Source organism: Anolis sagrei, chromosome 2 (genome assembly GCF_037176765.1).
Source record: "Anolis sagrei isolate rAnoSag1 chromosome 2, rAnoSag1.mat, whole genome shotgun sequence".
Lineage (NCBI taxonomy): Eukaryota > Metazoa > Chordata > Lepidosauria > Squamata > Dactyloidae > Anolis > Anolis sagrei.
Genome location: NC_090022.1, coordinates 236,990,249 through 237,004,143, shown reverse-complemented (window position 1 = coordinate 237,004,143; position 13,895 = coordinate 236,990,249). Strand labels below are relative to the sequence as shown.

The 13,895-nt window shown below is 37.6% G+C and overlaps 1 protein-coding gene across 2 annotated transcripts in view; it reads right to left on the bottom strand.

Annotated features, from left to right (window-relative positions):
- FBN2 (fibrillin 2) overlaps positions 1 to 13,895 on the bottom strand; it is a 156,461-nt gene that overhangs the window by 56,389 nt on the left and 86,177 nt on the right. For both annotated transcript variants that reach the window (XM_060761998.2, XM_067464466.1), the window contains exons 19-24: positions 13,100 to 13,225; positions 8,336 to 8,455; positions 5,754 to 5,891; positions 5,116 to 5,166; positions 4,556 to 4,681; positions 105 to 332 (exon numbers count right to left, since the gene is read on the bottom strand). In XM_060761998.2, coding sequence (XP_060617981.2) covers positions 105 to 332; positions 4,556 to 4,681; positions 5,116 to 5,166; positions 5,754 to 5,891; positions 8,336 to 8,455; positions 13,100 to 13,225 — 789 coding nt within the window. The remainder of the gene's footprint in view (positions 1 to 104; positions 333 to 4,555; positions 4,682 to 5,115; positions 5,167 to 5,753; positions 5,892 to 8,335; positions 8,456 to 13,099; positions 13,226 to 13,895) is intronic.

Sequence of the window (13,895 nt, the reverse complement as noted above, 5' to 3'; positions counted from 1 at the left end):
TAAACCATTTCAACTATGAAGTGCATACTGTAATGATGAAAATTTCCCATTTCTAACATTCAGCATCATTTAATTACTTTTTAACCCAAATATTCTAATTTTACCTTTGTAAAATGGCCTTCCAGTTAAAATATCTCCTCGGTTTGAAAAGCCTGGTCCTCTTGGACACAATATTTCATATTCCTTTGTTCCAGGTTTGGGACATTCTTCACAATCTGAGCCCCAGGCAGCACCTACAGCACAGCAGCAGGTGTCCATCCGAAACTTTCCAGGAACAGGGTGGACACATTCATCTTCATCCCACTTCAAGTAGCATTGTTCCATTCGCATATCTGCATATTTAATAAATGTAGTTACACATGTCCAAGCAATGAGGACTCAATCCCGAAACATTCACAATACCAATAAATAGCTTATCTTGGCCATCCAACTTCTGGTTTGGGAAAACACATAACTAAACACCAGAAAATGCAATCATGAACAGCAGCAACAACAACAACATAACAAGTGACAAAAACTAACAATAGCACTAATTAAAAAAACAAGGAGTGTGTTTTATTCATCTATTTTATACAATTATACTTAGATCACTACATTTAGAAGTTTCCCATTTTCATTGGGAATAATAAGTCTTACTTTAGGATATAGTCCTCTGTCCCCCTAGGCCAGTGGTTCCCAACCTGTGGTCCATTCACCACCAGTGGTCCACAAGAATGAAAATATGGTCCATGGCCTCACCATTACTACAACGTTGCCTCGAAACCAGGCGGGAATGAGAGTGACTGGTCTTGTAAAACCCTCTTATAGTAGGGATGTTGGGAGGGGAGAGGCTGACTACCAATGAAAGATTACTACTACTACATCAGCTCTAGATTATTAAATATGGCGACTACCGGATGGCGTATGTTGTTTCAGAAACTAGAGCTGATGTGGTCTATCCAATACAATTTTCTGAAACATCACCCCAAATAACCAACCAAATCTAAACTTGACCAAAAACTTATTTGTAACTCTTTTGGTACTAATGTTGGAGAGTGGTCCCTGGTCAAGTGGTCCCTGGTTAAAAAAAAGATTGGGAACCACTGCCCTAGGCAGAACAGTTTCCTTAGGTACTGCTTTTTAATAATTTCCACAGAAACCGAGCTGGTTCTTTTTATTTCAATTGCCTTTCCTGGGTGTATTTTTATATTGCTGCATGGTGAGGAATTTGTACATTTTATTTTGTGTTTGTGGAAACAGGGCACAGCTTTGTTTCTAATTTTCATTCTTTTGGGGCATAGCATCTCTTAAATGAATTCAATATGTTTACAACTTCTTTATATAAAAAAAGAAATCCTGGCATCTAACAAGTACAAATCTATTGTGAAATTCTTAGAAATAGCAGATGGAAAGTACAATTGCAAACAAACTAATAAACACCCAAAATCCAGAAACTGCCCCCAATCCCTCCATACCTTCAAATTTAACATGCTTCAAATTTAAAGTTCTTCCCAAAATGAAAACAGATGAAATGTTACTAATAGTTCATCCCAATGGATACATGTCATGGGGCATTACGTAACTATTCTTCTCTTCAGATTTTCTGTCCTAAAATGCTTAACATGCACATTTGATTGGATTATCCCCACTGATCAAACTAGAACTTACTGTCTAATAAATACAAAAAGATCTACCTACTCTTGAAATCTGAAACTGAATGCCATTTAAAGCCATTAGGTCTTCTTTTCAAAATCTCACATATGTTTCAATAGAAGTATATTAGAGTGAGCTGTATGTTTTCCAATATACTATCAACTCTATGTACAAAAATGCAGATTTTTCCTGTAAGTTTTTTCTCTCTTTTAACATATTAAACAAGGTTTTATTAAACAAGGTTTTATTAAATTTATTGCTGTGTTGTTCAGCTGATTTAAGCCTAAATTTTGGGTTCTCCTTCTGAAATCTCAAAACAGTATCTTTAGTTATCTTAAAATGGCCCTTAAGCCTGTAAAGATTAAAGAGCTTTTCCTGCTCCCAAGTAAAGGATAACACAGACATGCAATGTCAACCTATCTATGCTGGTCTGTAATTACTAATCTTGCATGTCTACCACTTCCACCCTTCCCTATGGTCCCGGCTTAGATCACTACTTTGATTTGGGTCATGGGACTCCAGATAATGTCGACAAATTTATTTTACAATTAATACCTCTAATGGTAAGCTTGACTTATGTTCCAAACTTAAGGAAGCCAATCAGAGGACAGGCCTCCACCGGTCCACTATACCAGGGCCCCGGAATGGGTCAGAAAGCCCCCCCTCCCAGACAGCTGCAAAAGTGGAGTCTTGATCATTTAACAGCATAAATTTAATTCACTGCTGCTCAATTGGCACTCTTACTACCCCCTCTTGTCCTCCGTGTCATGGTTGTCTTGGAGATGTCATGGATCCTACCTGTTAGCCAGCACATGCAGTGGCATTGGTTGAGGCGATGGGATGACATCGGGGGGGGGGAGGGGTTGCATATTAGGAATCACCCCTTCCCTGCCCCTCCCTTTACTGATTGCTCTGCTTCACTGAATGCCCTTCCTTCGCTAATAGCTCAAAAACGGTTCTGGTCCAATATTCCTATCCAAACGTATCTCCCTTTATGAGCCAACTAGAACTTTAAGATCTGTTAGGGAGGCCCTGCTCTCAATCCCATCCCCTTTGCAAGTGCAACTGGTGGGGATGAGACACATTGCCTTCTCAGTGGTGGCCCCTCAGCTATGAAACCCCATCCCCAGTGACATCAGACTGGCTTCATCCCTCCTGGTCTTGAGAAAACAGTTAAAGACCTGGTTTTGTACACAGGTGTTTGGGGAGTAGGGTAATACAGAATTTGACCTCAACCTAGCAGTCTGAATGATGACTATGGGAAAACCAAGAAGTATGGAAATAATAACTTGGCACTTTGTATATTTTAAATCTGTTTTATTGTATTTATTTGTTTTAACAGTTTATATGTTTTAACTTTTTTATAATTTGATACTGTATGTTCATATTGTGTGTATGATGCAGCATTGAATTTTTGCCACAGTTTGTAAGCTCTTCTGAATCCCTTTTGGGGTAAGAAGGGTTGGGTATAAATATAGTAAATAAATAAATAAATTTCCCAAGGTGATGTCACTGCAGGTGATGGCTGACAGGTAGGATTCATATTCTAGCCAGAGATTATACCAGAATTTTGTTAATGGGAGACCAGGCTGCATTAAGGTGGTGTTGTCTGATGTTATCCCAATCAGCTCTATGCAGTTGATCCAGGGCTATTCCATCAGTGTTGATGTGCCCAAAATTATATTTAACAAAGTAACAAGCAGTTCAAATTTTTCAAAATACAGAATGGTGGCTGCTTTATCTGGTTTCAGCGCTTATTTCCAAATATACAAGAATATTCAAGCCAGTTATGTCAGTTCATTTCCCTCAAATACCTCAGACATATTCACTCCCCACAGAGCCCATTCAGACAGGATGTCTCAGGATAAAGCAGTTTAACCTGGAATAAACTTGGAAATCTAGGGGCCCATCCAGACACGTCCCTATTGTGCATCCTGTCTGGGTTTTTACCGGAGGTGTAGAAACAACACTCCCAGTAAAACCAAATTAATTAAATACCCCATTAGATCTGGGCCTTCTTGAAAAGCCAGGGTCTAATCAGGTATTGGGCTTGTGGGTAGTCACTTATGGGTAGTCCTGGGACTACCTGGGGGTGAGTCACCATTTGCTATTATGAACCTTTTTGGGTTCTTAGAGCCCAAAGGTCCCAGATGGCACCTACACCTCCCCCCCCCCATAGCAACCCATATACCCATAAAAAGTTTTAAAAACTTACGCAGCCATCATTACAATCTTCCCTGCACCCTTCTGGTGTGAGGAAATGACATGCTAGTACACCGTGGGGGGGGGGGACTGCCCCCCCCCCCAGTCTCCTGGCATGTCATTTCCTCATGCCAGGAGGGTGCAAAGAAGACTGTAATGGTGGCCAGGCTTTTTTTTTTTACTTTTTAGGGTTTATTGTGGGTGGCTTCTGGGTAGTATGCTATCTCAGTTGTTATCAGCATGGCATGTAGCTACCCTCCCCAAGAAAGCCCAGGTTTTGGGCAGCTTGTGGGGACTTAAATCTGCTTCCATGCAGGTTTAAGCCCTGTGTGGAAGCACCCTTAAACTCCCACCAATGACTCCTTTAATGTTCTTTCATCTATTGCCACAATGTTTTCCTCCCCCCCCCCCCAAGTGGTTGTTTCCAACAATTCAAACATTGCTTAGCAAATAGTACTATTTTTGTATTTTTTCTCTGCAAACAATGTCAGAAGATATTTCTAAAAAGAACAAGGAAGGGCTTTGATTTTATGATTTCCTCTAACAAAATATGAGAAAGTCTGAATAGACGTGCATGTTACCAACACTCTTTAACTGGTAACCCATTATTCATGCTAGAGGCATAGGGAAGCCTCAAGATACACGTACCCTGAGAATGACGTTCATATGCAATCTGGTTAAATTAAGTATCTTATGCTAGTAGGACATCTTCAGCACTTACCTAAACACACTCTGCCTGTTCCATCCAGTGTCAGACCATCAGGACACTCACAGTGAAAAGATCCTCTCCCATTGACACATCGTCCATTAGGGCACACACCAGGGAAAACATCACACTCATTTACATCTGATATAAAATACAAATATGTTTTTTATTGTCCTCCACTTCCCTGAGAATTGTTTTTTTTCCTAACAAAATTTTCTTTAAAATGAGTGACTTTGGATTATTTTTTTCACATTACAGAATGTAGTTTTCTACTGAATTATGTTGGGCCAAAACATGTTTTGATTATTTAATCAAAGGAGTGGTTTTCAAGTAAATATATTGTTAAAAGACATTTTTCAATACCTTTCTGAAATTCTTCAGGAAAAATGTGAACCACTGAGTTTTTTGTGATAAAATTATCAGGAAAATAAAAATGATTTTCATTTCTAAGTATGCAGGATTCAGAGAATTAGAAGATAAAACTAGTTTACAAAAGTAGTAGGACAGCAATGTCGGTAATATAGTATATTTTTATTTTTTTAGAAAATTGGACTATTAGCAAAAAATAATCTTACCTTCACATGAAACACCTTTGACTCTTGCAAATCCTCTGGGACATGCTGAGTCTATAGAAAAATAACAAAACTTGTCATTTCAGAACATGCAAACCCAATGTTTACAAAATGAATTCAATGTAAAAGTTACATATTTAGATATGTGGACAAGACAGAATGATATATGCTGAAGCTGCCTATTCTTCCCACTCCAAACAATATAAACCTTTTGTAATCCGATTTTCTGACTGATTTGATCACAATGCAATCACTTCAACACAATGGAAATATTTTTATATGAGATTGCTATCGCACTTTCTCTTTCTCTCACTCTATCACACATCCACATAAACAATCAACTTCTCTCTCTCTCTCTCTCTCTCTCTCTCTCTCTCTCTCTCCCCCTCCCCCCCCCCTCATGTGTATATGTGTAGAGGTTTATATTCAATGAATTTCCTCCCCATCTTTTTTGCAGCTCTTTGTGACATACCAAACCCAGTCCCTTAACAGGTCTCAGATAGGCAAATTAATTCCCTGTAGCAAGGAATGCCTGCTGTCAACTTTTAAACTGCACTTATAACTCTTTCAAAGAAATTATATCATGTGGGGTACTTCTGTCACATAAGATAGAGAACACCATGAAGTAAAAAAAGTCATACCTATTTCGCAACGTTCACAAGGACTACCCCAAGCAGCTCCCAAAGTAGCACAGCATTCGGATTTTAGAGTGGCTCCATTGATGTTGACTTCACAACGATTATCCTGGATATTAAGCCAACAAGTTCCCTTCAGGCTGTCTACAATTAATTAAAACAAAATAGGGCTTATCCACTCTTTTTTGATACACACATTTTATTATAAATGGAAAACAACTACAGCCATCCTGGTCTTGTAGTGCTTCTAGTAGCCTGAGCTGCAAAAGTCTGATCTATTTGTTATAAATGAATTGATGACATAAACCATTCTTTTCAAGTTTCCTTTTACTATAAAATGCAAGTATGGGGCTGCAAACTGCAGTGTAAAACTTATATGTAGGAGGAAATCTTCTTTTTCTTTCCAATGTACTTTTATGTTCTGTCACCAAACCCAACATGTAATGTTCTCTATACTGAGCCAATGTTATTCTCTATCCTTTATTTGTGAAACACTGTTAATCTGGTTTGTATTATTTCTGCAGTACATGATGGTGTTTATGTTAATTATTATCAGAAAAAAATATATAAAGAAAGTAAGATTGTGGCAACTGAGTAGCTATAAAAATCCATCATTTGAGTCTTATTAGAAGAATGAACTCTCATCCACAAAATCCAAGAAAACAGATGTTTTGGGGTTTAGAGAAATATTACTACACCCAATCTCTCCTAGTTCAGTAAAATGTCCTCTGCACAGGCTCAAATGTGGAATTTTAGGAGAAGGGCCCTTAATCCTGGTTCTACCATAAAGAATGTATTAATTTTTCTTGGTAGTAGGAGCTTTTGTGTCTTCAAGTCACTTCCAATGCATGGCAAGATTTTCTGTGAAATACTTGTTCACAGGAAGTTTGTCATTGCTTTCCTATGAGCTGAGAATATGACTTGCTCAAAATCACTTAGTGCAGTGTTTCTCAACCTTCCTAATGCCTTGACCCCTCAATACAGTTCCTCATGTTGTGGTGACCCCCAACCATAAAATTACTTTCGTATTTTCATTCACTTGATCAAATTTAGCACAAATACTTGATATACCCAAATCTGAATACTGGTGGGGGGGGGGGTGTGATTTTGTCATTTGGGAGTTGTAGTTGCCGGGGTTTATAGTTCACCTACAATCAAAGAATATTCTGAACTCCACCAACGATGGAATTGAACCAAACTTGGCACATAGAACTCCCATGACCAACAGATAATAGTGGAAGCGTTTGCTGGGCATTGACCTTGAGTTTTGGAGTTGTAGCTCACCTACATCCAGAGAGCACTGTGGACTCAAACAATGATGGATCTGTACCAAACTTGGAACAAATATTCAATATGGCCAAATGTGAACACTGGTGGAGTTTGGGGAAAATAAACATTGACATTTGGGAGTTGTAGTTGCTGGGATTTATAGTTCACCTACAATCACAGCAGGAGGATGGCTGTTGGTGGTGGTGGTGGGGAGTCATCATCTGTTTCCAAAAAGAAAGAGAAGGATAGGTGGAGAAATATTCAGCCTTTTCGCAAAAGAGGTTCCTAAGACCATCAGCAATATGTGCTTTTGATGGTCTTTGGTGACCCCTCTGAAACTCCTATCATGACTCCCCCAGGGGTCCTGACCCCCAGATTGAGAAACTCTGACTTAGTGGTTCTCATGACCAAGTGTGGATCTGAACTCTGGTTTAATTGAATTATAGTTCAACAATGGAACTGCTGCACAATGCTAGGTCAACTTTGCTTCTGTCATTTTTAAAAGTCCTGACAGATATACTTTGGTCTGAAATTTCACTGTCACATATTTCTCTGTTGGAATAAACTTACACCTAATGGGGAAAATGTCAACAAATTGTTTTAGGTTGTTGCTGTTGTTGTTTCAGGTTCTTTTGCATTTTCAGAAAGAAAATTCTGCATGAACATTTAACATTTGTTTTCCTGAGTGTTTTTTTATTTTTATTTTTTTTGTAATCTCACATATGAATAATATCCCTGAACTAAGAATTCAGGTAAGATTTAAAAAAAAGAAAATGATAGGGAGAAAGCGAGCATTTGTGAGTGCCTTTTTTTTCTTACATAAGGAAAACCATTAATGCTGGGTGCCTGAAATTTTAGGAGGTGAGGGATAAAAGGAGTTTCCATATACATGTCCTCTAGAATAACTACACTGTAGGGCTATTTCTGCACTAAAAAGTCCACCCAGGATAAAAATTATTGCAAATTTTGGACAAAGATAGATATAGTGATGAAAGTTCTGAAATTGAATAAGAAATGGATGTGTAGCAAACTGGATCTAATTTTTAAGTTATACCATAAATCACTAGTTTTAGTCTTGAACAAATCTAGAATAAAATACAACGTGAATTATTGTCATCAGAAACCTCTCCTGAAATCTGATATTGCTGTGAAGTGGCAGAGGATCTGATCCCTTTTGTTACGAAGCCAGGAAATCCTTCTAAGGAATGATACCCACTACATTATTAGTTGGACATTACCCATCACAATTATTTTCTGTTTTATGAAGTCAACTGAATTCCTCTTCTTCTTTAAGGAGTAAAACAGACTAGTAGACTTACCAATACATATGAATCCTGTAGAGTCTAGTTTGCTGCCAGATGAACACTCACAGATGAAAGAACCTAGATTGTTCCTACATGCACCGTTGACACAAGGGCTGCTCTCACATTCATTTATATCTATAATCCAGAAGGAAAAGACACTGTTAGACATGCCATGTGTTTCTGGAAAATATTATGATGTATAAATCCTGCCATGTATAAACCATGCCATGAATAAGCCCTGCCATGAACCTTGTTATGCCAGAATGTCTGGAAAACTTAGGTTTTTTTTAAAAAAAGAACTAAGCTAAGTATCTATAACACAGAGAATGTAGGGCAGGCGGTTCGTATGAGTACAAAAGGCTTTGCATAGTTTTGCAAGTGCTAATTAATTGGCTGCTTTACACAAGTTAGAAACTTCCAAGAACTTGGACTGAAAAGGCTTTTCAGAATCAAATGTAATTGTCTTGTGAAAAACCAGAATCCATTTTAAGAGAGCAATACATTCCCTACCACAAAATGCTCAATTCAAAGGCCTTATTATTTCTGTCATTTATGGCTCCATAAGGTTTCATGAAAATTAAGACAACACTGTGAGAAATTAACCATTAGAAAGATGTCTGTGCACAGTCCCGGAAGCTGCTCAAAAACAATACCCCAACAATGATATGGTAAATAATCTCCATATTCTATTTGTTTTATTTCACCCAATTCTCCGTGCCTTCTCCATTTTTCCAAGTGATGTTTTTAAAGCAGGTCTGTATAAAGTTGTACCTGACAATACCTTTTATTAGTTCAAACATTTTAAAAATAACTAATTATTTAATCTCTGAAGAATGGTTCTCTATATTCAACTATGTCTTTGCAGTTCATAAATATCCCTTTGGATATAAGCATTATTATATCAAATCAGACATATTAATCCAAACAGGAGGTTCATGATGTCACTCAGGTATGGAATAGATTTTAGTTGAAATTATGTCCATTTAGGAGGGACTAAGAACTAAAACTAATCCATAAACCCATTTAAGAGCTAATTGAGTACTGAATACATGCATACTAATATGTAATTTAAAAAAACACTTGTTGTTCGTTCAGTTGCTTCTGACTCTTCATGGCCTCGTGAACCAGACCACGCCAGAGCTCCCTGTTGGTTGTCACCACCCCCAGCTCCTTCAAGGTCAAGCCAGTCACTTCAAGGATGCCACCCATCCATAAACAAAAACAAAAAAAACCCCAAAACCTCATAAGCTGAAAAAAACACTAAAGTTGTATAAAAATAAATGCCCCTTATCCTGAATAATGTATTGGACTCCCTTTGAATTGGATATGCAACTCTATCTCCTTATTCCCATCTCAAAGCTTTGTTGATATTTTCTCTTTTTTATGGCTTTTTTTTGTGTCATACAATTAAGGTACCATATTATTTCCATTCCAGATTTTACAGAACTGATGGCAAACAGTGACATAAAATGTAATTTTACTTCATGAGCTGCCTATACATTTTAATTTGTAAGTTCGCTTGCTTTGGGGAAAGCCTAGGCATAAATAAAGTCAATAATATTAGCAACAATGAAATACCAATATATCACATTGCTCTGGCATTACCAGAATGTTTTAAATGCTGATAAATAAATAAATACATGACAAATATAAAATAAAAAAATTAGAACTGAGGACCAGCATTCATACGACATTGTCACAATGCTGTTTGACTCTGATATTTCTTCTTCTTTTTCAATTCCAGTAATTAGGGCTTTAATCCAGTACTTAAAATAGAAAACCAGCTTTCAGGAGATGGAATTTCTAACTAATTCTTCCCCATCTGTTTGTCTATTAAAATCATAAACAGATTCCTAATGTGTTCTCATCACACAGAAAAAGAACACAAGCACTAAAGCTCCCATAATTCATTGTTTATTCTACAAAAAATGCTGTCCCCATAAGTACACCAGAAATTACTTGATGTTGTTTCTTAGTCCTGGCTGACATCATAGCAGATGAGGGCCAACTAATAGGATACAGAGACATGGAGAACGGGAGAGGGTGGTAAGAGTGGCCATCCAGCAGTGGCAAGCCACTTTCAATACTACTGGTCAGTCGAGAGGACCTCCTGCCTCTGAAGTGGATTGACCTCAGGATAGTGGGTCAGTGTAGATCCACCCAAAGACTTTTCTTTCTTTTCCTCTCACTTCACATAGCCACAAACCTCTGTGTTCAAGAATATATTCCAGTTTTTTCTCTTGTACTTGTAAGCCACCCTGAGATCTTTCGATTTAAGATGTAGTACACTAGCAAAAGCAGTAGCAAAAGCAACACCACTACCAACAACAATGAAGTGTGCCCTTTGCTCCATGGCACCTCAAAATGACACACAGAACTTCTGAGGAGGAATTAATCATTTAGAGGTACAACTGAGAAAAGGGAACATTCCATGCTTAGTAAGGAGCCTATTTTATGCAGGAGGGGGAGTGAGGAAGGGGAGAATGGCACTGCCACCCCTCCTCCATAGGTTGTTTATAATATTAAACAGAGCTTGAATAAACAATTGGGAAAGAGAGAAATCTGGCAGAATTGTTTTTAATCCCTCTGTTATGCGCTGAATCTCATATGCGCATATATGAATCTGCTTATATTTATGTTGAGATATTCAGATGTGCACATATATGGTTCAGTGCATAACAGAGTGATTTCCGCAGGATGTCCTCTGTCCACCCTCCATCTTGTTCTGATACAGAGGAAGCCTGTGAGGACAGTGGGGGACCCAATCCCAGGACTGACAGGTCTGTGTGGGGGCTTACAGTCAGATCCTGGGGGTTTTTTTTTAACTCCTATTAAAAACCAACATTTTTGTGCTATCTGGTAGCACCCTGAATTGAGCAAGATTTACTTCTGAGTAGATGCACCAAAGTTATTCAGCTATACTCTTTTCATTATGTTTGTTTTTAAAAAGCAGGCACTTGAACCATTGTGTGTGATTACTAAAAAGTAATTCTAAGTATACCAGGGCAAGAAAGACTGAAACATTATCTCATTAGAATAAGGGCAGATTTACCTTTCATTATACAAACGAATGAGGACTATTGAATACTGTAATATTTAATGAAATTTTGCTGATCAGTAAAAAGGCATTGACTTTTACTTAAAACACAGGCTGTTTTAGTAAACTATTGAAAGGGAACTGAGCAATAAAGGGTACATTAACATTAACCAGTTTTTCCTTTGTAAACTTATTTCTGCTCAAACAAAACATGCCCTCAATTTTGGCCTTTTATTTCAAAGTCAAAGTTGGTGCTGACCATTTTGATTACATTTTAATGATTTATGTTTTGTTGTTTGTGTTCAAGATTCAACGTTCAGCTGTGTGAGCATGTTTATAGTAAAAGTTGAGCTTTGAAGTTAAATATCAAGATAAATAGATAGAGTGAGCATCTCCCTGTTGTATTATTTCAGGCTTTAGACTACAATAAACACCCCCATTATACTAAAACATAAAAAACAAGGCCAATTGAACAAACATTTGCAATAAATGTAGGATTACATTCAAAGACACAGTAGTAGGCTTCCATTAGATAACTGGACGTACCCTTTTTCTACACCACTAAGTTCCCTGTGCATCCCCAGATTTATAGCAAATTTTAGCAATGAACAAAGTAACACCATTGGGGAAGGGGACTCATTAAGTTCCATGGAAAAATGGCACTATATCCTTATACAACCCAAATAACAGCAATCTGATTTTAAACGGTTTTATTACATTCAATAAAGTTCATGAAACATTTTAAGTTTCTGTCAGAACTACATGGGAAACAGAAATGGCTGCAACTTCATAAACACAGAGACATTTTTGGACATTACCAAATTAGCTCAGAAGTTGGCTATGTTTACCTGGAGTGAAGCCAATTTAGAATAATTTGGCAGCACAAATTAATGCTTCTGAATGGTCCAGCAGAAAATTGAAGGCCATTGACATAGTGATCATTTAACAGCAATAGCTCTCAGTACTCAGCCAATCTACTTGGTGGGGAGAAAATAACTCCCACCTAAGTTCCAGAACGTTCCTCCAAATTCTTCCAGGAAGTGAAACTACAAGAGAATAGGCTCACTATCAGAACCATCTTTACTTGTTTGCTCCTTTTCAGCATTACAGATGCACGAAACAACTTCTCTAATTTTAACTCCTTCCATGTGGTCTAACAAAGGGTTCCCTGACATTCAATGAGGAATTTATCATGCATTGCGGCAAATCTGTGGGGTCCTGGCAGGGGGCGTGGAGAACCCATTGCCCCATGCTCTGCATCACCCAACTTACTGCTGGCCCCATGCCATGGGGGAAATATTTACAGCCTGGATATCCTCCCATGTTGCCTCCATGGCAGTGTACACTGCTTCCTTTCCCCTTTCACCATAGAGCTCGTATATTATGTAATGGGTTCCATGGCAAAAGGGGCGAGGAAGCAGCATATGACAGGCAAATCAGCCCGTATGATGAGATCAAAAGTCTAACCAAGTGTGGCAAATTGATTTATTACATCGATAGTTTCCATGCAAAAAAAAAAAAGAATAAAAAATAAAGGAAGAATTTTTAAATGTCAGAAAATAACTCCTTGGCAGTTAACTAATTGATGCATGTTAGTAATGTAATTGATAAATGCAATGCTACCTTCCATTAGGTAAATGAGGTAGTTTCAGCCTTATTTCAATTCCAAATTAATCCTGTAAAGCTCAAAAATGGTGAAATAAATAGTAACATATTTTACTTTTTCACTTTGGGATCCTCACCTTCACATGTGTCTGTTTCACTGCTGAATATGTATCCTTTTGGACATGTACAGCTATAACTTCCTGGTGTATTGCGGCAAAAGCCATTATCACATAGTAATCGGTTGACTAAGCATTCATCAATATCTGGAAAACAAGAGATTCAAACATTCAGGATCATTTGAAATTTAAGGTGTATTTCCTTATTATTTATGTTGTTACCAGTACTATCTTTATCGTAATGTGCACTACACAAATGTATAAACAGTGGGCGCTTGATATAAGCTAGGGTTTGTTTCCCCTGTGGATACCAATATCTATGAAGGCTCAAGTCCCATTACATACAATGGTGCAGTAAAATTGTGTCCCTTGTAGAAAAATGACAAAATCAAGGTTTGCTTTTTGATTTTTTAAAAAACCTTTTCAAGCTGTGGGTGGCTGAATTCATGAAAGGTTAAATTCTTGGATACAGAAGGTAAACCAATTCAAAACATTTTCTTTCATATTTGTTTTTTTTTTTCCTGGTTAAAAGTCATAGGATTAAAACTGTTGTTGGAATGAACCCAATTATTTTCATTATTTTCTTTGAAAGATACCAGTATTTTGACTACTTTAGGCAAGAATGCAAAGTACCATTCTGCAAATGGGAAGTCTCTTTCTAGTAATAGAAGGGCTGGTGTTTCATCAGAGGGTTCCTCTCTCAGAAAGAACAGAAAATTTTGACTGGCCCATTCTTTTTATTGGAGCTTTTTGATCTACTTCCCGTACAACTCTGGAAAGTCCTCTAAACCATGAGAAATGATGTGGGGCAAAGATG